Source organism: Raphanus sativus, unplaced genomic scaffold, assembly GCF_000801105.2.
Source record: "Raphanus sativus cultivar WK10039 unplaced genomic scaffold, ASM80110v3 Scaffold0408, whole genome shotgun sequence".
Taxonomy (NCBI): domain Eukaryota; kingdom Viridiplantae; phylum Streptophyta; class Magnoliopsida; order Brassicales; family Brassicaceae; genus Raphanus; species Raphanus sativus.
The window spans coordinates 16,751-41,336 of NW_026615727.1; the positions used below are offsets into that span (position 1 = coordinate 16,751).

General features: G+C 37.8%; 6 protein-coding genes, 1 long non-coding RNA gene and 1 pseudogene across 9 annotated transcripts; 4 read left to right on the top strand and 4 right to left on the bottom strand.

The window, feature by feature from the left end:
- Positions 1–378: 378 nt before the first annotated feature.
- On the bottom strand, positions 379–1,902 carry LOC108809979 (uncharacterized). Of its 3 annotated transcripts, XR_001942939.2 has the most exons (6): positions 1,674–1,902; positions 1,482–1,594; positions 1,228–1,274; positions 975–1,136; positions 795–873; positions 379–713 (listed from the first exon to the last, which is right to left on the bottom strand). It is a non-coding gene; the product is annotated as an uncharacterized LOC108809979 (long non-coding RNA). The 3 variants fall into 3 exon arrangements; XR_008940021.1 differs by having other exon boundaries at positions 803–873; positions 1,482–1,902; XR_008940020.1 differs by having other exon boundaries at positions 1,482–1,902.
- Positions 1,903–2,141: 239 nt separating this feature from the next.
- LOC130502059 (iron-sulfur assembly protein IscA, chloroplastic-like) lies at positions 2,142–3,598 on the bottom strand. The gene is made up of 3 exons (XM_056996876.1): positions 3,334–3,598; positions 2,820–3,038; positions 2,142–2,417 (listed from the first exon to the last, which is right to left on the bottom strand). Exons 1-3 carry the CDS (start codon positions 3,506–3,508, stop codon positions 2,275–2,277), a joined length of 537 nt encoding a protein of 178 aa, XP_056852856.1. The 5' UTR covers positions 3,509–3,598; the 3' UTR covers positions 2,142–2,274.
- An 87-nt stretch (positions 3,599–3,685) lies between these two features.
- Positions 3,686–7,414, top strand: LOC130502058 (uncharacterized; annotated as a pseudogene).
- A 150-nt stretch (positions 7,415–7,564) lies between these two features.
- On the top strand, positions 7,565–9,216 carry LOC108809970 (protein PLASTID REDOX INSENSITIVE 2, chloroplastic). Its single transcript, XM_018582104.2, has 3 exons — positions 7,565–8,148; positions 8,231–8,326; positions 8,889–9,216. Exons 1-3 carry the CDS (start codon positions 7,903–7,905, stop codon positions 9,075–9,077), a joined length of 531 nt encoding a protein of 176 aa, XP_018437606.1. The 5' UTR covers positions 7,565–7,902; the 3' UTR covers positions 9,078–9,216.
- A 1,322-nt stretch (positions 9,217–10,538) lies between these two features.
- LOC130502061 (U-box domain-containing protein 18-like) lies at positions 10,539–12,877 on the top strand. Its single transcript, XM_056996878.1, has one exon. The coding sequence runs from the start codon at positions 10,610–10,612 to the stop codon at positions 12,728–12,730; it is 2,121 nt and encodes a 706-aa protein (XP_056852858.1). The 5' UTR covers positions 10,539–10,609; the 3' UTR covers positions 12,731–12,877.
- Positions 12,878–13,961: 1,084 nt separating this feature from the next.
- LOC108821088 (ubiquitin-like-specific protease 1C) lies at positions 13,962–17,239 on the top strand. The gene is given in 15 exon segments (XM_018594463.2): positions 13,962–14,426; positions 14,558–14,600; positions 14,689–14,774; positions 14,849–15,097; positions 15,100–15,173; positions 15,325–15,373; positions 15,457–15,548; positions 15,634–15,663; positions 15,743–15,838; positions 15,922–16,024; positions 16,199–16,296; positions 16,400–16,522; positions 16,621–16,735; positions 16,821–16,928; positions 17,019–17,239. Coding segments are annotated over 15 exon segments (1,737 nt in total). The 5' UTR covers positions 13,962–14,054; the 3' UTR covers positions 17,118–17,239.
- Positions 17,240–17,273: 34 nt separating this feature from the next.
- Positions 17,274–20,262, bottom strand: LOC108822081 (4-substituted benzoates-glutamate ligase GH3.12-like). Its single transcript, XM_018595418.2, has 4 exons — positions 19,963–20,262; positions 19,406–19,507; positions 18,536–19,314; positions 17,274–18,040 (listed from the first exon to the last, which is right to left on the bottom strand). Exons 1-4 carry the CDS (start codon positions 20,223–20,225, stop codon positions 17,463–17,465), a joined length of 1,722 nt encoding a protein of 573 aa, XP_018450920.1. The 5' UTR covers positions 20,226–20,262; the 3' UTR covers positions 17,274–17,462.
- An 856-nt stretch (positions 20,263–21,118) lies between these two features.
- Positions 21,119–23,529, bottom strand: LOC108858007 (4-substituted benzoates-glutamate ligase GH3.12-like). The gene is made up of 4 exons (XM_018632006.2): positions 23,016–23,529; positions 22,819–22,920; positions 21,942–22,720; positions 21,119–21,809 (listed from the first exon to the last, which is right to left on the bottom strand). The coding sequence occupies exons 1-4, from the start codon at positions 23,282–23,284 to the stop codon at positions 21,241–21,243; spliced, it is 1,719 nt and encodes a 572-aa protein (XP_018487508.1). The 5' UTR covers positions 23,285–23,529; the 3' UTR covers positions 21,119–21,240.
- Between the last annotated feature and the right edge of the window lie 1,057 nt (positions 23,530–24,586).

Sequence of the window (24,586 nt, forward strand, 5' to 3'; positions counted from 1 at the left end):
AATATTTAACTACGACTGCCAAAAATCTAGATAATGAATTATAATACCCATCACACATATGTTAATTAAAAACAAATTGTTGTGGAGCTTAATTATAGTAGTGGTCACTTCACTTGCGTTGAGTCTTATGACCATATAAATTTACCGATTGTAACTGGGTTTATTTGCTCACCTTTTGTTCTCTTCGTTGTGTATCAACAATTTTAATTGTAGTAACACTAATTTATAAATTATAATGAAATGGTAACCTAAACAAAAGTCTTTCAATAATAAATTATAATGAAATATTAACCAGAACAAAAGTCATTCAATATATTTTATAATTTTAAATAAATTGATTAACGTAACCTTTTTATCAAAGTTGGCGAAAATATAAAAAATTAAAAAGAGATCATATAAGAGGACTGATCACGGGTTTTTTCCCAATCTTGCTATAGACACACAAACAAAGGTTCTTAAACAAACATTCCTACCTTTGTTTGTATTCATTACATAGTAAACATTCTTGATGCTCACTCTTTTTTTATCTTGAACAGCAGTTTCTTCAGAAGCATTATCTTTGTTTCTATTTTGGAAAAATCTTCCATCTCCACCTTTTGACGCAAATGTTCTATACTTTCATGGAGAGAACACCTGGAATTTCACTGTGTTGCTTGTACGCTTCTAGTTGCTTCCAAAGAGAAATATGTCTTCTTCACTTTTTTAATTGCAACCTGTCCATCAAAAACTTTGGTACCGTAAAAATCATGTACAAATAGTATAGAAGCCTTGATATATCAAGAAAAAAAACTTACAACTTCACCTTCTGTTTATTGACAGCTCGCCAAATATTCCCAAAAGTTCCATGATCAACTTCTTTGAACTAAATTATATCTACAGTTACATAAGAAATTGAAAAGCAAACATGAACTATATAAATCAATCTGAAGCCAAAGAAAAGAAAATATTATAAGAAAATCAAATATAATGTTTACCTATATCCTAATTCGAGTATATGATAAGAACCAAACCGGAGTTGAAGATTGAGAGCAAACAGAAAGTAACTTATGCGGAAAGATTAGGCGTAGTAGTTCAAACTTGTTTTTTTCTTTGCCTCCACTTGGATTATACCTTCATTGAAGTCCTCATGATTTCACCTGAGAACACATACAACAACAGAAAACTCTTGTTTATAAACCAGACAAAACTTTGCATCATAAAGAAACGTAAAACCATGTATATTCTTACCTATGTGGCATCGCGAAGAAGAGCTAACATGCCAGCCTCTACACATACTGTTTTTAGTCGAGCGTCAAAAAAAATATAAAAAACATCAAAACATGATAAATGGCTTTACAATAAATATACAACAGGAACTCCAAAACACAGAATTTTAATATTCTGGAATCAATACGGTGGCGATTCTGTACATACTCTAAATGGATACTCTAAATGGAGATCTGACTAAAACTATGAACAAAAATAGCGGTAAAATGGATTACCTGAGAATCAAGAAGGAGCATGTCGACTCCCATAAGCTCTCCACCACGCCGGACGTTACTGGCCTCCAAAATCGGAGCAGGCGAACTTGAACGGAGGATGAAGAACGGCCAGTCTGGAGATCGGTAGGAAGACCATATTGTTAGCCATGTTCTGAACGATTGAAGAATGATTCCGAAAGCATGAAATCGCACCTTTTATAGTAGAGCCTCCACCGCCTTTCACTCTCCAGGATCGCATTGAATGGAGATCGTGTATGATTGATTAAGGAGAACTTTATGAGGGGAAATCGTTACTGCTTCATCTCACACCGGATGAAGAAGTCGAAAGAGCAATCGATGGGGAAACGCTGGAGACGCGAGATGGAGACACGGCTAACCCTAATACAAAACGCGACGTTTAAGTTTGATAGTAAAGAGAGTTCTCGACGGGCCATGTTGTTGTGTGAATAAACCCAAAGACAATTGGAAAAAGTCCAAGACACAGAAAATGATACGGTGAGTTTTGTAAAAAGAGGACACGTGTCGAACCGAGCTTAAGCGATTTGATGACGTGGCGCTGTGAGGAGAGAGTGAACATATTTTTATATATATAGATTAGCACGTGTCTTCTTTTCAACATAATCCACCGTTTGTATAGTTGTTTTTTTGTTTGCTCTTCAGTTAAACAAAAAGTAGAAACCCACATATAAAACACAAACTGGAAATTGTGACTATAGGTTTATAGTTATAATTTATAAATGTTTCATTAGCTATAAGTCCACAATTATAGATGTTCGACTGCAATATAACGGTTTCACATCTCTGCAGCAAAAGACTTTCCACATCCGCATGTTTGTGTAGCGTTAGGGTTCGAGAAAGAGAAGCCTCCACCGATTAAAGCATCACTGTAATCAAGCTGCATTCCGAAAAGGAAGAGCATGCTCTTCGGATCACAGACTGCAAAAAAAAGAATTGTGTCCAAAAGCAAAAAAAAATAATATGAGGTTTCATTTTACAGATGGATAAAACACTAGCTGTAAACAACAGATAGACTCAAGAACTTGAAAGTCTCAGAACAAGAGTCAATCTAAGTGACAAGAGCCAGGACTATCACAAGACAGATAATACTAGTCTGATAAGAGTATATCAATGATCCAAAGTGCACATCAGAAAAGAATCTACTGACCATCACCATCCTACTTGACATCATCAGTCTAAAACTAGACATTCATATGCAACGTCACGTGTCTACATGATCAAACCACTCGCTGATCTAATCTAATCTAATCTAATCTCTTGGACCCTTATTATATCAGAATAGAAGGATTATCCAAAATAAAACCAAGGGAAGAAACTTACTTATAGTGAAGCCTTGGTACTCGATGGTGGAATCATCTGGTCTTGCGTTGGCTCTGTTCTCAAAGTCCATGGTGTAAGACATCCCCGAGCAACCTCCTTGTTTGACACCGATCCTCAAACACAGATCTTCCCCGCGTTCTGATCTCATCTTATTCAGATGCTTAAGTGCACTATCCGTAAGAGATATCGCCGGCTTCAGTCCCTCCACTGCTGGTGCCACTGATAAATATTCAAAATGGATTCTCGTGAGAAACGCATCACAGAGATCATATCTTCACCGATTTAGAATTCACACACAGACATCATCAACCTAACAAGTTATCAATTTTAAAACTAAAACCTAACAAATTTATCACTTTCGAAACCAAAGATTCCATTTTTATTCATTAGGATCGTAAAAGCATAACAGAGAACCCCTTGCAGGAAGCATAAAAATCGATACTTTCTACTCAGAAGCGAAATAAAAAAACGGGACTTTATTAAAGCAGACTACTTTCGTGAAATCAAAACGAACCTGGAGCTGAACTGGATCGAACATAGAGACGGCTTCTCCAATTGAGATTCACATATAACGAAGAACGAGGAAATGAAACCGAATTAGACGGAGCAACAGAACGTAAACTCGTGGTAGAGATCCTTAGCTGAAGAAACGTTGGATTCGAAGTCGTGATTCCAGCGAACGACGCCATCCCGGAACGAAATCGCCCGAGCTGAGGAGGAGGGGAAGAAAACGTGTAATATTAGAAGAAGACGACCAATTAACAGATAGTTATTTTTAAGTCCACATGTTTTTTATAAATAAAATTTTCATGTTAACAACCCCAAAGTAGATATATACTTGAAACTTGATCATATAATCAAACTCTTGTCTGAATCTCGAGACAATCGGGTCATTAATTTTAAACCCGAGTTCAAGTTGGTTTAAACCCGAACCTAAAGCCCCGCGCATAGCGCGAAGGAAACAAACTTCAGCTTCATCATCTTTTCTTCCCAATTCGCAGCTCCAGTGTAAATTTCGCGCCTTTATGGCGTCTTCTTCTCCCGCCATCTCTCTCTATCTCCACTCTCTCCCTAAGGTAACTCTACTAGTAAACCCACTTTTTTTCAGTCAGTTTTGGCCTCTGATTCCATCTTGTTTCCTTTGGAAAATTTGAAGGCTTCTTCCGGGTCGCGGTTCGAATTGCAACTTAGGTCCGTTTCCAGCCGCCGGTTGTTTGCTTCCCCGGTGGTGTTTCGTCCGAGACTTCCGGCGATCAGAGCTTCATCAGAGGGAGGCTCGAGGCGTAGGGTTTATAAGGAGTCACAAGCAGCTAGTGGGTTTCCCAATGCTAAAGTGCAGCAGATTGCTTCTTCCGTCTTGCCCGTTGGCTCATTCGTTGTCGTCACTTTCGGTACGCAGATTGTGTGGAGCATAGAAAGTTTTTTGTTTTCTTTAATGGTCCCATGGTGAGGTGAGAAAATGAATGGAGGCATCTACTAATTTGTTTTATTCAGCTGGCAGTTTTGTGGAAAGTGGTTGAGAAGTTCATGTCCCCAAAGTCTTCTCCAAAGACTTCTTCTCCTGCTGGAGGAGAAGGCAAGTCTTCTTCTACACAGGGAGTGAAATGGTCTATCGGTGCTGGTACCAATCTGTTACAAGGGTTTGCTGCGAAGGTTGATAGGGAGGCCAAGCAGAGGCTTAATGAGTTCGCTAAAGAACTCAGAGCCTTCAGAACTGTTGACATGTCAGGTCTTGCATTGAATAATCTAATCTATTATTACATTTTTTTTAGATTTGGTTTGAATGATACTTGATGTAGCTCACCTTTTGAGTATTATTTATGTTGCAGGATGCAACTTTGGAGATGAAGGATTATTCTTTCTGGCTGAAAGCCTTGGGTACAATCAGGTTAAACGCTCTTGTTATCTGCCAACTTCATTAGCGTCATGATCGTCTTATGTTGTTGAATGAATGACTAACCATACTCCCAATATGATGGTTGGTGGTTTCAGACTTTAGAGGACGTCAGTTTTTCTGCAAATGGAATTACAGCTGCAGGAGTTAAAGCCTTTGATGGTGTTCTTCAGTCAAATATTATGTTGAAGGTTCTTAACCTCTCTGGAAACCCTATCGGTGATGAAGGAGTTAAGGTTGGTGTAAATACTAGCATTTAAGCTCCAAAAGATCACACAGAGCTTACTCTTTTTAGGTGTACATTTCGTTCTGTGATGTAGTTTTCTTCTTTTATCTTGTAATGACAGACTTTATGTGCTACGTTGATGGAAAATTCTAGCATCGAGATACTTCAGCTGAACAGCACTGATTTAGGAGACGAGGTTTGTCTAAGCAGATGTTGTAGTTTACATGATCTTCAAACTCCTTAGTTAGTCCACAACACTTTTAATTAGTTCATGCTCTGAACTACTTCCAGTGTTTCTGTGCAGGGTGCGAAAGACATTGCAGAGTTGTTGAAGAGAAACTCAACCTTGAGGGTTATTGAGCTAAACAATAACATGATTGACTATTCTGTAAGTTTTTTCTTTTTCTGTTCAGTTCAAGGGCTTCATATCGCAAAACTAAGCATCGAGGTTTATGAATTGAATCTGTTGTGTGTTCTTCTCCCCTTTCTTTGAAATGGAGGTAGGGATTCACAAGTCTTGCTAGTGCTCTTCTCGAGAACAATACAATACGAAATTTGCATCTCAAGTGAGTATTTCATAGATGGATTTTTCTGTGTCTCATGTGATTTATTTAATTTTTTCGATATTTTATACCCTTGACTTGCTGATTTTATGGATGATCTGTTTCAGTGGAAACTATGGTGGTGCTTTGGGTGCCAATGCTTTAGCTAAAGGGCTTGAGGGTAACAAGTCTTTACGGGTACAAATACTCCTCATGTCTCTTTCTATGTATACCATTTGGATGTTAAGAGAAACATTTAGTAGTTAAGTGTGGAATCTTTACCAGCAAAAGAGGTAATCCATTTTAGCCCTTGGTCTGGTCATTCTACGCTGCAGGAACTTCATTTGCATGGAAACTCGATCGGAGATGAAGGGATTCGTGCTTTGATGGCTGGTCTATCTTCCCACAAAGGTTTTTTTTTCTTCCAGCTGTGTCAATTAAAAACACTCATTATATGTCAAAGGTTAACTCTTTCTTACCTCTACTTGTGTTCAGGGAAGCTGACTCTGCTTGACCTCGGTAACAACTCCATCACCGCAAAGGGCGCCTTCTATGTAGCAGAGTACATCAAGAGAAGCAAGAGCTTGGTTTGGTTGAACCTTTACATGAATGATATAGGCGATGAGGTATATACTATTACACATCCATTTTATATCACCCGGTTACCTATACTAATGATTTTCAATGGGTTCAGGGAGCTGAGAAGGTTGCAGATGCTCTGAAGCAAAACCGTTCAATTGCAACAATTGACATTGTGAGAAGTGACATCTTCTTCTCCAGTCTCCCTAAGTATTATGAATGTTAACGCATTTTTTTATAAATTAGGGTGGAAATAACATTCACGCATAGGGAGTTAATGCTATAGCTCAAGCTCAAGCTCTGAAAGATAATTCGATTCTTACGACGGTCAGTGCACATCAAAATCTTTCTCATTTTTTACTTAATAACATGGAAGATTATGACAGTGACAGTCTCATTCATTATTTCCTCAGTTAGAGGTTGGTTATAATCCCATAGGACCCGACGGAGCTAAAGCACTATCCGAAATTCTCAAGTTCCATGGAAATATAAAGACGCTCAAGCTTGGTTGGTGCCAGGTAAAGCCTCTGCCCTTAACTCTCTGATATATGAAATAAATGTTTCTTTTGTTTATTTTGTTAATATTATATCACTGTTGGCTTTCATTCACATGTCGTGCAGATAGCGGCTAAGGGTGCTGAGTACGTTGCAGACATGCTGAGATATAACAACACGATATCCGTTTTGGACTTGCGGGCAAATGGACTTAGAGATGAGGTTAGTCAGTGCAGACATTTTATATCTCAGTTTGTTTTGCATATATATGTATCTACCAAGGTCATCTTTTCATAATTGATGCGTTATTATTATATGTCAGGGCGCTTCCTGCTTAGCTCGGAGTTTAAAAGTGGTTAATGAAGCTCTGACATCGGTGGATCTAGGATTCAATGAAATACGGGTAAAAAACGAAACTAACTTTGTTCTTCAGCACTGTGTCTTCATATATAAACCTTGTAAGCTTGAAGAATCTTGTTATTCGCTTCATGTGAAGGATGATGGAGCATTCGCCATTGCTCAAGCTCTAAAAGCTAATGAAGATGTCACGGTTACATCTATTAACCGGGGGAACAACTTCATCACCAAGTTTGGACAGGTAACAACATATATCTCCTTGTTAAAAGATTCTGGTTGCTGAGGCTTTTGTTCTTTATTTGAATCCAGAGTGCTCTCACGTGCGCTAGAGACCATGTTCTTGAGATGACTGAAAAGAAAGTAGAGATTTTCTTCTAGAGAGAGATAGAGACATTGAAGTGAAGATTTGTCCCTCTGTAGTTTTGCACTTTTAGTTGTTACATTCTTTATGGAGCTATTTGAGTGCCTTCAAGCGGGAGATAAAATTTTGTTCCTTTGATGATATGGTTCACGGCTATAAAGATTCAAAGAAATTTCATGGAAGTCCAACAGATATACCGGGTGGTTAAGAAAACTTATTGATCTAGAGTTTTAATCTGGTTTGTCTACGGATTAGAATTTGTTTCTGGTTATGAGTCAGGTTTTGAATTAAGTCACTAACTAAGTAACTACACGTGTCATGCGGTTAGCAGGGAAGTGGGGGAACTAAAAGTCCCACATCGGAAAGACGGTGAAAGTAAGGCTTGTTTATATATGTCTAGAAAGCATCAGGGGTCACGACAACTTACTTGAACAGGATCTTTTATCCTTTTTCCCTCATATCTTTTAGTTTCTTACATTTTCACCCCTGAACTTTGCTGATATATTTTCTTTTGCTTTCTTATTTAACCCTCTAACTTTTTCCATGCTCAAATCGAAACCTCCGCTTAAACCCCTCAGCTGAACAGAGTAAAAAGATAAGGTTTCGAGAGTGAAGCGGAAGTGTGCAAAATGGACGCGGCTCTCTTCTCTACTCGGCTTCAATTCCATTCATCAATCCGTTGTGCTCTTCCAACAATCTTCAATCTTTCTTCACAAGCCGGGAGTTCGTGCGCAATCAAACCGACCCAGTTTCTTCACCGGCGTTTGACAGCCAAATCCACAAACTTTTCTCTTTCTTCTTTGCCACGGAGAGGGTTCTTATGCAGAGCTGCGGAGTACAAGTTCCCGGATCCAATTCCCGAATTCGCCGAAGCTGTGAGCTAACTTAACCCCCTTCTCCCATCTCTGTTCATACTCAAATTCTGGTTGCTTTATGTATGAATGATGTGTGATACAGGAGACTAAGAAATTCAAGGACCATATGACAAAGAAACTATCAAAGAGGGATCTTTTTGAAGACTCTGTTGATGAGATTGTGGGAGTTTGCACTGAGGTATCTGCCAATGTTCCCACTTTCATTTCATACACCAATGTGAGATTTATCTTTGACTTGTGGTGTTTGAAACCCGTTCGTGAAACTCAAAAGTGGTGTCTTTTAAAAAAAAAATCTTAGCTTATGATTTTTCTTGACATGTTGACTGACTACATATGTACACAGAGATTAGGAGAATGGCCATGCTTCAAAATTTTTTTTTTTGATTATTGTCTGAACTACAATCTAATCGTTTTTTGGAGTCAACTGAATATGCATTGCATGGTTAGGAAATGGTCCTTTGCAATGATGCTGTATGATTCTACATCTCCTTTCGTGTTTAGGAGCGGTTTTGTGTTCAAACCTATCTAGACATCTCATTAAAAAAAAGTGTGAATGTTTTTTATTTTTTATTTTACCAATTAGCACCTCGGAATCCAGAACTTTCCATTAAATGGTTTGGTATTGGTGAGAGATATCAAATGTCATAAGTTCGTTATGTGTTATTGGTTTCTAAGGCTGTTTGTATTTCTTATCAAAACTCTTTAAGCATTCTCTTTTGCGCCATTGTGGTTCTTGACAGATCTTCGAGACGTTCTTGCGCAGCGAGTATGGAGGACCTGGAACACTTTTGGTCATACCTTTCATCGACATGGCTGATACACTCAATGAAAGGGAACTGCCTGGAGGTCCACAAGCCGCACGTGCAGCTATCAAATGGGCTCAGGATCATGTAGACAAGGATTGGAAGGAATGGACTGGCACTGATTAGTAACACCACCCGAACCTCAAATCATCAAAACATAGTTCAGTACTCATGTATCAGATGATAGATTGTCTTTGTAAAACTCTGAATTTTGCAGATTTCGGTATTCTGTTAGCTCTGTTCTTATACAAATCGCTTGGCCTCATCAGCTGTTTTCCTAGTTTGATTCATGTATGGTTCAGTAGATTATCTTGAACATGTGGAGTGTAACGATTGCCCATAACTAACTCGGTACATCTTGAATAAATCGGTTGTATCGGTTCACAAACCCTCAATTTGATTAGAATCGGTTCAGTTTGATTCTTATTATAACTGGCCTCTTCTTTTTTGGGGTCAGGAGAACAAAAGAAAGAAATGGAGCCAAATCGATGAGACAGCCAGGACGAATTGGCATGAAATAATGATGTTCCCATGATAGTTCCAAGTAGATGCTCAACAAAATAAATAACCGATATTGTTACTATCGGTTGACTTTTCCTCTGAATAATTCGTTCGTGACTTCGTGTTATTATATACAGTTTTGCTCTAAATGAATAGGAGTGACAAATAATATACAGAAAACAAAACGAATCCATAATTGATTAACGGTTGACTTTTGACTCAGATATTTTTTTTTTTTTAAAAGTTAGGTCCTGAACGCAACCGGCCATTGTTCCCCAAGTATTATAACAACTAACAATTGACAACCCATGACTGATAAATTAAAGACTACCTGAACATGTCCATATTTAAAGCATCTTCACTCTCGGGTAATAAGATTCCAAAACTAAATACTATGGCCATCAATCATTAAATTGGAAAACGAAGGTGAGGAAACTTCCACAAATAGGCAATCATTCGAATTTGTAACGGGCAATGCCAAAACTAATGAGTAATGGTTAATGATTATCTTTGCGTAGAGGACTACGAACATTAATAACGTCTTCCACAGTTCAAAAAGGGTACAAAACATACATCTAAGTTTGCACATTTGCCTTGTGAAAAGAGTAAACAATGGAGAGGGAGAAGAAAACTTATAAATATAGAGATTATATTCATGTAAACGTCATGTTTTTAATATCAAATCATACGAGTTATCAGATAAGATGGCATCGGTTACCGTAAACATAAAGACAAATTAATCTTTAATACCGGTTTGATAAAAGAGAATAGGTTATGAAAATAATGAAAAATTGAAGGAGGAAATATCCTAACTCTTAAGTCCTCCTTACACATGGGTCGTACAATTTGTCGGCAGCCTCCATGCACGTAACTTCACGATCACGTGGATCCTCACACACTCGATGACCACGTGTCAATCTCTCAGTTCACATAAACCGATCTACGAAGCAACCTGTTCCTCGTTTATGATGGATCTCACGTGGCGCACTGTCAGTGGTCAGGGTTTCCAAGAAAAACACCCAGTAATAAATAGCCACGCGTCTAAATAGTCCAAACACTTGCCAACTGGTTATATATTTTCGCCTACTTTCCCGATCTAAAGTCGAAACAGACACAAACATCCAAAAACAAAAAATTGAATCACAAGTCATTGAAATATGATCCACACGAAGACCGGGTCATATCGCCGGATCCTGACATTTCCGGCGGTCCAACCATGCAAATCAATCTCCGTAACCACGCTTCTCGACTCACTGATTCAGCTCGCCGGCGACATCCTCGCGTTCAAGGAAAAACACTTCTCCACCAATAAACGAAGCTTCCAAAAAACCATCAGGCAGATCCAAAACCTAGCTATCTTCTTGGAAGAGATCCGGATCCGAATCAAGACTCCAAGACGCTACTTTCCCCACCCTGCCGCCGTCTCGAGCCTCTCGGAAATCCACGTCATCTTCCAGAAGCTCAAGTTCCTTCTAGAAGACTCCACAAGAGACGGAGCTAGAATACATATGCTCATGAGCTCAGATCAAGTCTCGGATCACCTTCGGGTCCTGACTCTATCCATCTCCACTAGCCTCAGCACGTTTCCCGTCTCCTCCTTTGACTTACCGAGCGAAGTCAACGAGCTGATTGACCTAGTGGTGCAACAAGCCCGTAAACACGTAGTCCGACACGACTCGGACGATAAAAAGGTCATAGCTTCCGTTGATGGAGTCCTTGCTCTGTTCGAGAGCAGAGTCATCCCCGATCCGGATGAGATAAACCGGATCTTAGATGACGTTGGGATCCGAACATGGGGAGATTGCGTCAAAGAAATCAACTTCCTCGGAGAAGAGATAGAGGCGGAGCGGTTAGAGAATAATAATAAGAAGAAGAATAATAGTAACGCTAGAGTCGAGCTTCTCAGCGGCTTGATAGGGTTCATATGCTACTGCAGATGCGTGATACTTCGACGTATCGAGAGTGATCATCATCATCATCATCATCATCATCATCGTGATGACCATGTTCATGATGAAGAGTTGATACGCGGATTAAAAGCTGAGGATCTTCTCTGCCCGATTTCTCTAGAGATTATGACCGATCCTGTGGTCATAGAGACAGGGCACACGTATGATCGGAGCTCCATCACAAAATGGTTCGGATCCGGGAACATCACGTGCCCCAAAACCGGAAAGATTCTGACCAGTACCGAGTTGGTCGACAACGTCTCCGTGAGTCACGTGATCCAAAAGCACTGCCGAGCAAACGGCGTCGTTTTGGCGATCAACGGTCGGAAAAGAAAGAGTCACGGTGACGTGGCGCCGGATAGTCTGGCCGCGAGAGGAGCAGGAAGACTCATCGCGAGGTTCCTCGCTTCGGAGCTGACAAACGGCGGCGACGAAGAGGCGGTTTACAGAGCTCTCAGAGAGATTCGCGTTCTGACCAAGACGGGTAGTTTTAATAGATCTTGTCTGGTCGAAGCTGGCTGCGTGAGTCCGCTTTTAAATCTTTTAACGTCAGAAGACTCGAGGGTTCAAGAGAGCGCGATGGCTGGACTTCTGAATCTCTCGAAACACGTCGCCGGAAAATCCGAGATCGCAGGAGGAGAAGGGGTAGGGCTCATCGTGGAGATTCTCAACGGACGAGCTAAAACAGAGACGAGGTTATACGCTGCGTCTGCTCTGTTCTATCTCTCTTCCGTCGAAGACTACAGCTTACTCATCGGTGAAAACGCAGACGCGATTCCCGGACTGATGAAGATTGTCAAAGGCCGCGACGACGAGTACGGCGACTCGGCGAAACGCACCGCGTTGCTCGCGGTGATGGGTCTGCTGATGCAATCCGAGAACCACTGGCGCGTCCTCGCTGCGGGAGCCGTCCCGGCTCTTATCGATCTCCTGAGAGACGAGGAGACCGGAGGAGAGCTCGCGGGGGATTGCTTGGCGACGCTGGCGAAGCTGGCGGAGTATCCCGACGGGACGATCGGGGTGATCCGTCGCGGCGGTTTGAAACTCGCGGTGAAGATCCTGTCCTCGTCGGATGTTTCGACGGCGGTGAGACAGCACTGCGTCGCTCTGGTTCTGAACCTGTGTCTTAACGCGGGGAGCGACGTCGTCGGGGTTCTTGTGAAGAACTCGGTGGTCATGGGATCGCTTTACACGGTGATAAGTAACGGCGAGTATGGAGGGAGCAAGAAGGCTAGCGCGCTTATCAGAATGATTCATGAGTACCAGGAGAGGAGAACCGGTTCGGTTGAACCGAGTCTTCAAAGAGGACGGTTCATCCACGCATGGTGATTTTTTTTTTTGGTATATAACTCTTGAGTATTTGAAAGGGTTATTTACCAAAAGAATTCAAATATGTAGATTAAATGGTTTAAATTATTTATTTTTTCTTACATAAACGGTTCAGTATATATATATAAGCTCATGTGTGTTTAAAAATCGAAAGAGCTAATGTGGATTGTAATGAGCTTCTGGTTTTTCAAAAAAAGCTATGTCCATAATGTAATTATTATATTTTTTACTGGAAATAAATGAGTTCTCAAACAAAAGTTATTTTCAACGAGGCAAATTGGAGGGCAATCGCTCAAATTATCATCACATTTCAATAATTTTAATTTACCAATGATTTTTTTGTGCACCTACCAATGAATATATAAAATCTATACTATTTATTTGCGAAGTGACTTTTTCGCAACAAAACTATTACATTAAAAGTTAGATTAGTTAAATACAATATAATGTTATGTTTAATGAATAATTAATTTTATACAGTTTTTATATTATTAACCATTAAACATGAATTAATTATAATAAAAAATTAACAAAACATTTTTGACAAAAAAATCATGTCTATTATATTATTATCCAAACTAATATTGTGAAGTGATTTTTTGCAACGGAGCTATCACATTAAGAGTTAGGATGGCTAAATATAATGTTATCTTTAATGAATAATTATTTTTATATGATTAACCATTAAACATAAATTAATTATAATAAAAACATTAAGAAAACATTTTTTGACAAAAATCATGTTTATTATATTATTATCTAAATTAATATTATTTTTAAATAAATAAATTTCTGAACGTATATTTATCGAGCTTATAATTTAGCTATGTTTTGAATAAACATAATTTAAGATCTTAATAACTAATGAAAATTTTTATTTTTTAAAACAACTAAAATTGTATATTAATAAATTTTACAATAATTACACAACATGATTATTTCTAATATATGTAATATATATATATTATATATATATTTATGCTAAATTTGTTATTGATTTTTGAAAGTGTATGACGATAAATTATTTTGTTGATCTTTAAATTAATAATATATTATAAATATTATTAAGTGTGTAATTTGTTTTTTTTTTTGGTAAGTTTGTAAAAAAAGAAGAGAATTTGGGCTTTTTTGTGCCAATTGTTTCTTCGCGGTAAAGCCCATACTCTTCGTTTTTTGTTCGTGTTAATATTTTTCCTTTTTCATACGAAAACGTTTGAGAATCGAAGTATATAGAGAGTGATCCAAAAGAGTAACCGAGAGATTCCGACCGAAGTGCCTATCTAAAAAACAAGGGTTTTTTTTCTCTTTTTTTCTTTTCAATTGGATGAGAAGAAGAGAAGAAGAGATGAAGAGGCAAAAAGTAATCGAGTTAGATCGCGTGGAGACGCCCCCGACGAAGGGCTTCAACATAGACTGGGACAATGTTCTGGTCGACGAGGAAGTCGTCCCCGACTTGGAGATCGTCGGCGACAAAACTCCGCCGCGCGAGCCTGCTTTCTCCTCCGGCGGCGGCGATGATTCCGCCGTCTGCGTGAAAACCCTCAAGGATAGCGAGCTCGACGATCATCTCAAGCGCCAGAGATCGCTCCTCTCTTCTTTCGGTGACAGGTTGCCGGACAACGGCGAGAGAATCCGGTCCAGGATCGGAAACCTCGAGTACGAGAAGCAGCGAAGGTTCTTTCGCCGCGCCAAATCGGTTTGTTCTTTTCACTTGGCAATTGCGTCTTAGTGACTCAAAAGTTGAAACCTGTTGTGTTTGTGTAACCATTAGTGTTCTGTCTTTTATTAATTAAAGAAGTCTGATGTCACTTTCACTGGTTTTGTCAGGATACTGACGAATGTCAGATTCTCGTTCAGCCAAAAAGCTCAGGTTTTTTTTTATTTTTATTTTTTTCTGACCCTGTTAATGTTGGTGAGGAGTGCTAAAGTTTAATTCTAACATGTAATGTTTGTTAAAGATGTGTTTAAGCAAGCGAATACAGCGACAGGATCGAAAGAAGTCTCTCGGTCACCGTTTTCTGCTCATTTTAGTATCAATCTCAAAGTATGATACTCTTTTTTTTTTTTTACATTCCCCGTTGCTGCTTCACACTTGATAATCATCTTTTGTTTTAACAGGTGGAGGCACGACCAGTGAAACTATTTAACGAAGAGAGTCAAGATTTGGGACGTGAAAGCTGGAAACGAAAGGATAGTGGTGTAGAGACGACAACAAAGCAAAGCAATGGGTGGCGGTCGTTGCCAAGACTAAGCGGCAAGTCTCTGATCGGTGAAACAAACTTTTATTCTGGATTTAAGGACCCAAAAGGGAATCGCAAACACGAAGAAGCTTTTGGAAATAGAAAAAGAAAGCCAAAGGAATCTTCTTCCCTTATTTGCTCGTCGATGATGATGATGATGATGATGATGATGAAGACGGCGTCGTTGGCTATGATACTCCTAGGTCCATATCTTTCCTCTATGCTACTGCTTCATAGATTGTTTTACATGTCTCTTCAAGTTCTAGATTGTTTTTTTTACATGTCTTTTCAAAACAAAGCGATTGTTCTGAAGAGAACTTAGTGTATTAACGTGTTTAGCTCTTCCTCACACAGGGAGTTGAGTTGTAAAGCATCTCTATCGCAGAGGTCAAGCCGCAGGAAGGTATCTCATCTTATTCCATATATTTTGTACATTATTCAATATAAATCGACCTTCGCGTCTATTCTGACACTTCTTTGCTGTAGACATTAGATGATGATAAAGTAATAAATTTGGATGAAGAGGAACCTGAGTCTCCAGTGGTGGTAGTAGAGGAAGCACTTGAACTTCCTGAAGGGTAAAAAAGAGTTGTTTCTGTTTTGCCTTCATCAAGTGAATGTGATTCTTGTTGGAAGTAACTTAGTTGTAGTGATATCTTGCAGGTTACCAGGAGATATTTGCTATCCATCAAGGTTAGTGAAAAAGCTTTCATGTAATTGGTGTAGGTTCACTCACTGACATTGTTATATTTTTTTTTTTATCAATATCAAGGGATGACCCAGACCTTGTTCAAGTGTCTATTGATGATCTTAAATGCCTTTCACCTCGTGAATGTCTTACATCTCCAGTTATTAATTTCTACATCAGGTGACTTTTGAGTGACGGAATCTGTCTTGTGCTATTACTTTTTTTTTTGTTGTGTGTGATTATTCTCCCTTTTGTTTGGCTAGGTTCCTGCAGCACCAGGTGTTTGCAGCGAATCAAACAGCTGCTGATTGCCATTTCTTTAACACATTTTTTTACAAGAAGCTCATAGAAGCTGTCTCATACAAGGTGGTTTTCTATTGTCCTTAAGTTTCTTTGTTTGACCATAGATGGTTGAATCTAAATATTTTATGTTCAACTGCGACAAGAATTAAGAGCATCCGATGATACTTCTTGTGATATACTATTTCTTTTTGGCTATACTCATGCGGTCTCTTTGTCTTGTCCTTTCAATATAATTAGGGTAACGACAAGGAAGCATCTTTTGTTAGGTTGAGACGGTGGTGGAAAGGTTTTGATCTATTCCGTAAATCATATATATTTATACCAATTCACGAGGAGTAAGTAATTCCCTGACTGTTTTCTATTGTTACTCCCATGGTTGCATCTTTATAACATGATGATCAGTCATTTAATCTTAGTCTGTTCTCTTGTATGTTTCAGTCGACACTGGAGTTTAGTAATCATTTGCATCCCAGACAAGGAGGACGAATCTGGTTTGACTATACTTCACTTGGATTCATTGGGATTTCACCCAACAAGATCAATTTTAAATAACGTCAAAAGGTGAGAGACCAGATGAATCATTGCATACATATTCTCAGTGTTATGACCATCTTTGACTAGATTCTTTTTGTTTTTTCTCAATTGTGGTTTTTGATTAGGTTTCTGATAGAGGAATGGAGTTACCTGAATCAAGATGCTTCTCTACCGGATTTACCAATCTCAGAGAAGATATGGAGAGACCTTCCAGATAGAATCAACGAAGCTGAAGTGAAGGCTAGTATTTTTTTTTTTTACTAGTCTTTAAAAATAAATTGTAGTATTCATCTTAAACTTATATATCATGTCACCTTTTCAACAGGTTCCGCAGCAAAAGAATGATTTCGACTGTGGTCTGTTTGTGCTCTTTTTCATACAACGGTTCATCGAAGATGCTCCTCAGAGGTTGAAACTGCAGGATTTGGGGATGGTACGTCTCTCTCTTTATTATATACATCCCTCTTCTCTTCTAAACACTTCTGTTGTTAACACAAACTCTTGTCTTGTTTTCCACCTCCAGATTCATAAGGAGTGGTTTAAACCAAGTGAAGCCTCCGCTTTGAGGATTAAAATATGGAACAAACTTATTGAGCTATTCGGTGAGAGTGTAATCAAATAGATTAAAGCTGTACAGAACAGAACCTCCATGATTCATGCCATACATAACGCTCGGTGATCAATGCTCTCCTTTTTTTTTGTCAACAGATCAATGCTCTCTAAGTAGGCTTTTTTCACAAATCATTTCCGTATAATGCATCCCATAATCACGAATATATAAAGAATTGAACGGTTTTATTTATTATGAATGATAACACATTAAATTATTATTTAAAAAAAGTTGAGAATATGTAATGCTCCAAGCATAGATTTAAAAAAAAAATGCAACTCTCAAAACAAAGCAAAACCAAACAATTATCCGCACATAAACCACACTTGCTGCTTCATTATTCTTCAAAGTAGGTGATCAGACAGGAGGAGATTTGTCGCTGAAGAAGCGAGCAAGAACCTTGTCTTCGAGTGTCTTTAGAGCCTCAACAGAGTTTATGCACATAGGTGTCTTGTACTGAGCTAAGGAAGCACCTCGGGAGAGAAAAAACTTCATTAGAGAATCAAACGTTCCTTGTTGCACCACTCTAAGCTCTAGTGCTCCAATATGTTCATCTTTGCTTCTGAAGAGCCTATAAGCACCATTAAATGATTGCTCCATGGCGCAGCAACATTCCACCAATACCTTGTTATCAAGTTGTAAAAGAACATCAGTGCTGCTATTATAGTCGACTTTTGCTCTGAGTTCCATATAAACAACGTAGTGACCCGGTACAGTGGACACATCTGCATAGGATGTGAAACCCGTGTACATTAAATCCGAAGATTCAAGAACGACAGTGGCACGAGCCAACGCCTTTAATAGATCTTCTTCGGTCGTTGACTCTACATAGACGCTTAGAACCGTATCTTTTCTACGTACGAATCTGAGCTGAGGTGCCATATTGTAAAACCCAGTGACCTGTAAAACATCCCCCACTCTACATCTGTGTAAACCTAACAAACACAAACATGAACATTAGCTCAAATAAGAATATAGGGTGGTTCTCTAGTATAGATTTTTTAAAAAGTTTTTGTTACAAAAAGAGCTCCAAAGAGAAAAATGTCCAAAATAAATTTTACCTAAGAGTCAAAAAAATTTACACCCTAAATATATAAAATAATATTTTTATAGTTTCGAATTATATGTTTTTAAATTTAATTTTTTATTATTCTTTTTAAAATTGATTTTTTCAAATTTCTTTTTGAAATTCAAAATATTTTTTTAAAAAAATTAACTTCACTCCCAAAATCCTATCTCTTAATTATAAGCCATAAGTTTAGATTAATTAATCATATGAGTATAAATGTATATTTATCTATTTAATGAGACATTTTGGTTATTTTGATGTTGGATGCTATCTTTATGATAAAAAAATTTAGGGTTATCCTAGATTATTTTTCAAAAATATAATTCATTTCGATTTACTTACAATTTAAAAAGACTCTTACCGGAAAAGTTTGTGACCAATATCTCATAGTAGCGACCTAACTTCAGATTCACAAGATCAACAATCTCGCCCGTGGTTCCTCCATCGACATTAACATCTATGAACTCGAAGTATGACATGTTTGGTAGAAATGTGTAGGACACATGTTGTGGTTTGCTTAGAGGTTCCAAATTTACACCGAAAAATGCTTCAGAAGATGCATAAACTTTAGAGACTAGAGGCAGTTCATTATTAGAGTAGAACTCCAATGCTGGGATATATTGAGCCATAGTTCCTGTAACAATAGCTTCAATGCATTTGGCTTTAGGCCAAAGTCGTGAAACTATACCTTGCCAAGATTTTTGTCCGCATTCGTTTTCGATTAGATCTGCCAGTTTAGGATTTGGCTCAACAAGGATTGTAGAGACGGAGTCTCGACAACTAAGGTCGGTGATCCACTCGCTGACATGGCCACATCTGATGTTACTGGCCAACTCTTTCCAGTAAATTTCAAGAAAATGGATAACTTGAACCAAGACAGAAGCGAACATAGCACCAACGCTTACAACCTCATCTCTCTGAACAAGACCACAGAGAAGTTGACAGTACATACTCTGTTTGGTGTCCGGACACAGTATGACCTGGTCGGGGCTTGGACTATTTTTTGCCAGGCTCTTGTAGCAGGCACTCTTTGTGAAGCTTGTTATCAAAGGAGCAAGAGGCAAACCACAAGGAGTTGTGGATATCGGATGAGTGAAGGTAAACCTTATCACCTTTCCTTGCTTAAAACCATCGAAACACCTTTAATATTAATTAAAAAAGGATTTTAATCCATCGTTTCGTTGTCATGAAAGCGTCAAATATATAAAAGAAGGATGCATGTGGAAATTACTTGTACATAATGGCCGAGGTTATTGTAAAGAGGATTTGAATATTCTCAGATAAGATGCTGGTCGCTGGAAATATCTTTTGATTCCCACCTGAAGTTCCAGAGCTAAAATAACCCATTGAATACAACACATATATAACTATTTTGATTCATTAAAATATTTATGTAAATATAAGGAACTCTTTTTTGTGCTTAATCTTAATATAAGAAACTCGCTTTTTCTTTTCTTTTTTTGAATGAAATCTCTTTTTCTCTTTTCTTTAACACATAAGAAATTCTTATTATTCAATGTTTTTTTTTGTTTAACCTGGAGGTATCCCAGGCCCAGAAGGCCCAGACTAATCCCCAAGGGGAAGGAATGCCCACGGATAGACGCCCCTTCCAGTTTTTCAAATGGGCCGAAAGCATGGCCCATATCCGTGTGGGTGACAAGAGCGTTGCAAGGTAGTTCCCTCCGGCGTGGATCGAACCCCCTACCTGGGTGCAGGCGGGGACCCGTCCTAACCATTGGGCTACAACGTCTTGTCTTATTATTCAATGTTAAGATGGCGAATGTAAACCTTCGGAAAAACGCAGTGATGTGGTTCCCAGAAATGATATCAGAGGGTTCTCCATTTGCAACACGATCGATATAAGGCTTAACATCTTCATAGCTCACCACCGGTACGTTCTTCTTAAACAGCTCTTTGTCGGTGCTCCCCTGGAGAAAACGTCTGAGGTACTCTGTGTTTGCGTTAGCTTTGAGTATCTTTGTCAATACATCGTCTTGTATTTGCTTCGCATTTGATGTTAGCTCTTCTAGGTCACAGCCTATACGACTCATATTTAATCTTTTTAGATGTGTGATTTACCAATTCCCTAGAAGGTTTTTCTTTTTGAAACACTCCTAGGAGGTTATTTGTACAGAATGCAAAGGATTTTAAATTGTCTAGCGTTTAAAATGATTTTGATTTGTTTAATGATAAAAAAACTATTGGTAGAGTTTGTACAAGCCAGGCTTGCCATTGATCGATTCAATGAAGGCTATTAGTTTACGGTAATCTGCAAGTCTCCTTGATTATTTGTAAACGTACAGATACAAAAAGTTTCTAAAATGAAAAACGTGGAAGACTTGCAAAAAAACATGTGGAAGACGATTTTCGATTTATTTAATGTAAAAAACTTCTATTATTAGATGTGTGATTCACCGATTCTTTAGAGCATTTCCAATAAATACATTTATGTTTTTTTTCAAGATCTCTATTATAAAAGTAAATTACTCTAAAATATAATTTAATAGATTTTTTTCTATTATGGGAAAAAATATAGAAGAATGTTACTTTTTGTTTTTATATTTACAGTTAAAAATAAGGTTATATAGGTATACACTCAAACAAATTAACCTTTATAATAGAGATTCTTGAAATATAGAGATGGGGGAGTTATATAGAATTGCAAAAAAATTAGATCGTCAAGCATGGAAAACGATTTCTGATTTGTTTATCTTTTTTTTTGTCATACTAGCATTTTCTTTCTATTTGAACACATTGATCAATGTTCTTTAATTAGTGCTTTCATCACAGATCATTGCCTTAGGAAAGGTTTTCTCTTCAAAAGCTTGAAAAGATGAATTATGAACGCATGCCATAATCAGAATATATTAAGAAATGAAGCGGTTTTATTTAGTATGATAACACACCAAATTATTATTTAGTAAAAAAAGAAGAGAAGATGTAACGCTCCAATCATAGATTTAAAAATATAACACTCGTAGTAAAACCACACAATTCTCCGCACTTAGTAACTTAAACCACACTCACCTAATAACTTTGCTGCTTCATTTTTCTTCAAGTAGGTGATCAGATAGGAGGGGACTTGTCGCTGAAGAACCGAGCAAGGACCTTGTCTTCTAGAACCTTTAACGCCTCGGCAGATTTTAAGCACATAGGTGTCTTGTACTGTGATACAGAAGAACCACGGGAGACAAAGAACTCCATGAGAGAATCAAACGTTCCTTGTTGCACCACTCTTAGCTCTAGTGCTCCAATATGTTCATTATCGCTTCTGAAGAGCCTATAAGCACCATTCAATGATTCCTCCATGACACAACAACATTCCACCAATACCTTGTTATCAAGAGGTAGAACACTAGTGGTCTTGTTGACTTTTGCTCTGAACTCCAAGTAAATAACGTAGTGACCCGGTACAGTGGAGATATCAGCATAGCATGTGAAACCCGCCAACATTAAATTCGAAGATTCAAGAACGCTAGTCGCACGAGCCAACGCCTTTAATACATCATCTTCAGTCGTTGGCTCTACATAGACGCTTAGAACCGTATTTTTTCTACGTACGAATCTGAACTGAGGTGCCATATTGTAAAACCCAGTGACCTGTAATACATCCCCCACTCTACATCTGTGTAAACCTAACAAACACAATCATATGCTAACAACATTAGCACTTAAACAAAAAAAAATATAGTTTCGATTTAGTTAATAATAATAAATACAAACGAAAGCTATTTTGGAAAAAAAAAAACAAATGAAAGGGACTCTACCGGAATAGTTTGTGACCAAGGGCTCGTAGTAGTGACCCAACTTCACATTCACAAGATCAACAATCTCCCCAGCAGTGCCCCCATCGTCATCAACATCTATGAACTCGAAGTACGACATGTTTGGTAGAAATGTGTAGGACACATGCTGCGGTTTGCATAGAGGTTCCAAATTTAAACCGAAATATGCTTCGGACGATGCATAAGCTTTAGAGACTAGAGGCAGTTTATTATTAGAGTAAAACTCCAGTGCTGGGATGTATTGAGACATAGTTCCTGTAACAATAGCATCAATGCATTTGGCTTTAGGCCAAAGTCGTGAAACTATACCTTGCCAAGATTTTTGTCCGCACTCGTTTTCGATCAGATCAGCTAGTTCAGGATTTGGCTCAACAAGGATGGTAGAGACGGAGTCTCGACAGCTAAGGTCGTTGATCCACTCGCTGACATGGCCACATCTGATGTTACTGGCGAACTCTTTCCAGTAATTTTCAAGAAAATGGATAACTTGAACCAAGACAGAAGCGAACACAGCACCAACGGTTACAACCTCATCTCTCTGGACAAGACCACAGAGAAGTTGACAGTACATACTCTGTTTGGTGTCCGGACACAGTATGATCTGGTCGGGGCTTGGACTATTTTTGGCCAGGCTCCTATAATATTCACTCTTTGTGAAGCTTGTTACCGCAGGAGCAAGAGGCAAACCACAAGGAGTTGTGGATATCGGGTGGATGAACGTAAACCTAATCACCTTTCCTTGCTTAAGACCATCGAAATGCCTTTATTATTAATCAAAAATGAAAAAAAAAATATCAATGTATCGTTGTTAGGTAAACCGTCATTTATATAAAAGAAGGATATGCATGTGGATATTTACTTGGACATAACGAGTGAGCCTAGGGTATAGAAAATTTGAATATTCTCAAGGAAGATGTTGTTCGCAGGAAATATCTTTTGATTCCCACTCGAAGTTCCAGAGCTAAAATAACCATTTAATTAACTCTTTAAATTCATCAAATCTTTAATTATGTAAACAAGAAAAACTCTTGTTATTCAATGATAAATGGTGTATACCTTAGGAAAAACGCAGTAATAGGTTCACCGGAAATGACATCCGAGGGTTCTCCATTTGCAACACGATCGATATAAGGCTTAAGATCTTCATAGCTCACCACCGGTACGTTCTTCTTGAACAGCTCTTTATCAGAGCTCCCCTGGAGAAAACGTCGGAGATACTCTGTGTTTGCGTTAGCTTTGAGTATCTTGGTCAATACATCGTCTTGTATCTGCTTCGCATTTGAGGTTAGCTCTTCTAGAACAGTGAGATCACAGCCTAGACTCATATTTGTTATGTTTAGATGTCTGATTCACCAACCCCGGGGGTTTCTTTATACAAGATGCAATTGTTAAGCGTGGAAATCTATTTTTTGTTTGTTTGTTTGAGGTTAGAAAAGTATATAGTTTGGACAAGCCTGACTGGACTACGCGTGGATCGATTCAAAGAACGCTAGTTTAATATATAAACAAGATTTCGATATCTGCCAACGGCCCTTATTCATTTTTTTTTCTTTTTTTTTGAGCAACACTAACGGCCTTATTCAATGTCAAGATATACTTTTTTTTTAACACAAATTGTTGTCTTGTTTCCTAACTCCAGATTCACAAGAAGTGGGTCAAACCTAATGAAGGCTAGGTTTTGAGCAGAGTCGGGGTTGTGCCCATGCATTAAAACATTTCAATGGGGATCCCATTTTTATGGAGACCCCATTTTTACGGGGACTCTAATTTTAATTTTTATTAATATACATAATTAAATGAAAAAGATTAAAAAATCAACAAAAGAAAAATAAAAATATTAATGTAATGTGATGTTTAGCTTGTTAAGAGCATCAGTAATGGTATATGACAATTGAATCTCTCAACAAAAATAAAATATTGTGATTTAGTTATATAATTATATTTATTTATCTTTTAAATAATTAGAGTAATTGAAGGTTGACACATGAGAAAAATTCTCTCATGGAGAGACTTGAGTTTTTTTAAAGCAAGGTCAACATCAATTTTTAGTAAATATCTAACTAATAAAAATAATTAATTGTCAAGAAAAATAGAAAGAAAAGAAAAGAAAAAATCCCATTCATTGATGTACTCTATTAAAATACAAACTTTAATAAAACAAATAATTTCTTTAAAGTATTAAAATTAATTGTCAGAAAACTTATTTTAAAAAAACCACAGGATAAGGTTGTCCTTATAACCAATTGTTTTTTTTAACAACGAACGGCTATTTTATTATTATTTAAATTGATTTAAAGTGGTCTGGATAATAGAATAACTAATGTAATAAAGGTTTCTATGAAAAAAATCTTTCAATCTGAGTTCGAAATTTCATTTTTGTACCTTTAGAATATGACATATGGTTCTTCTTTCTCTTTTTCATTTGCATTTACTTTCTATTTATTTTTTTATATTTTAAATCATGAGAGAACCAAATATGAACCGCATGCATGTTCTTAGGATTTAGATAATCTTTAAGTAACACGTAAAACAAAAATAAATAAGTCTCATCTGTTTAACTCAGTCCAGAAAACGTTTGAATTTCTTTCTTATCAAACACTTCTTTTGATCAATTTTTTTTTTCTGAA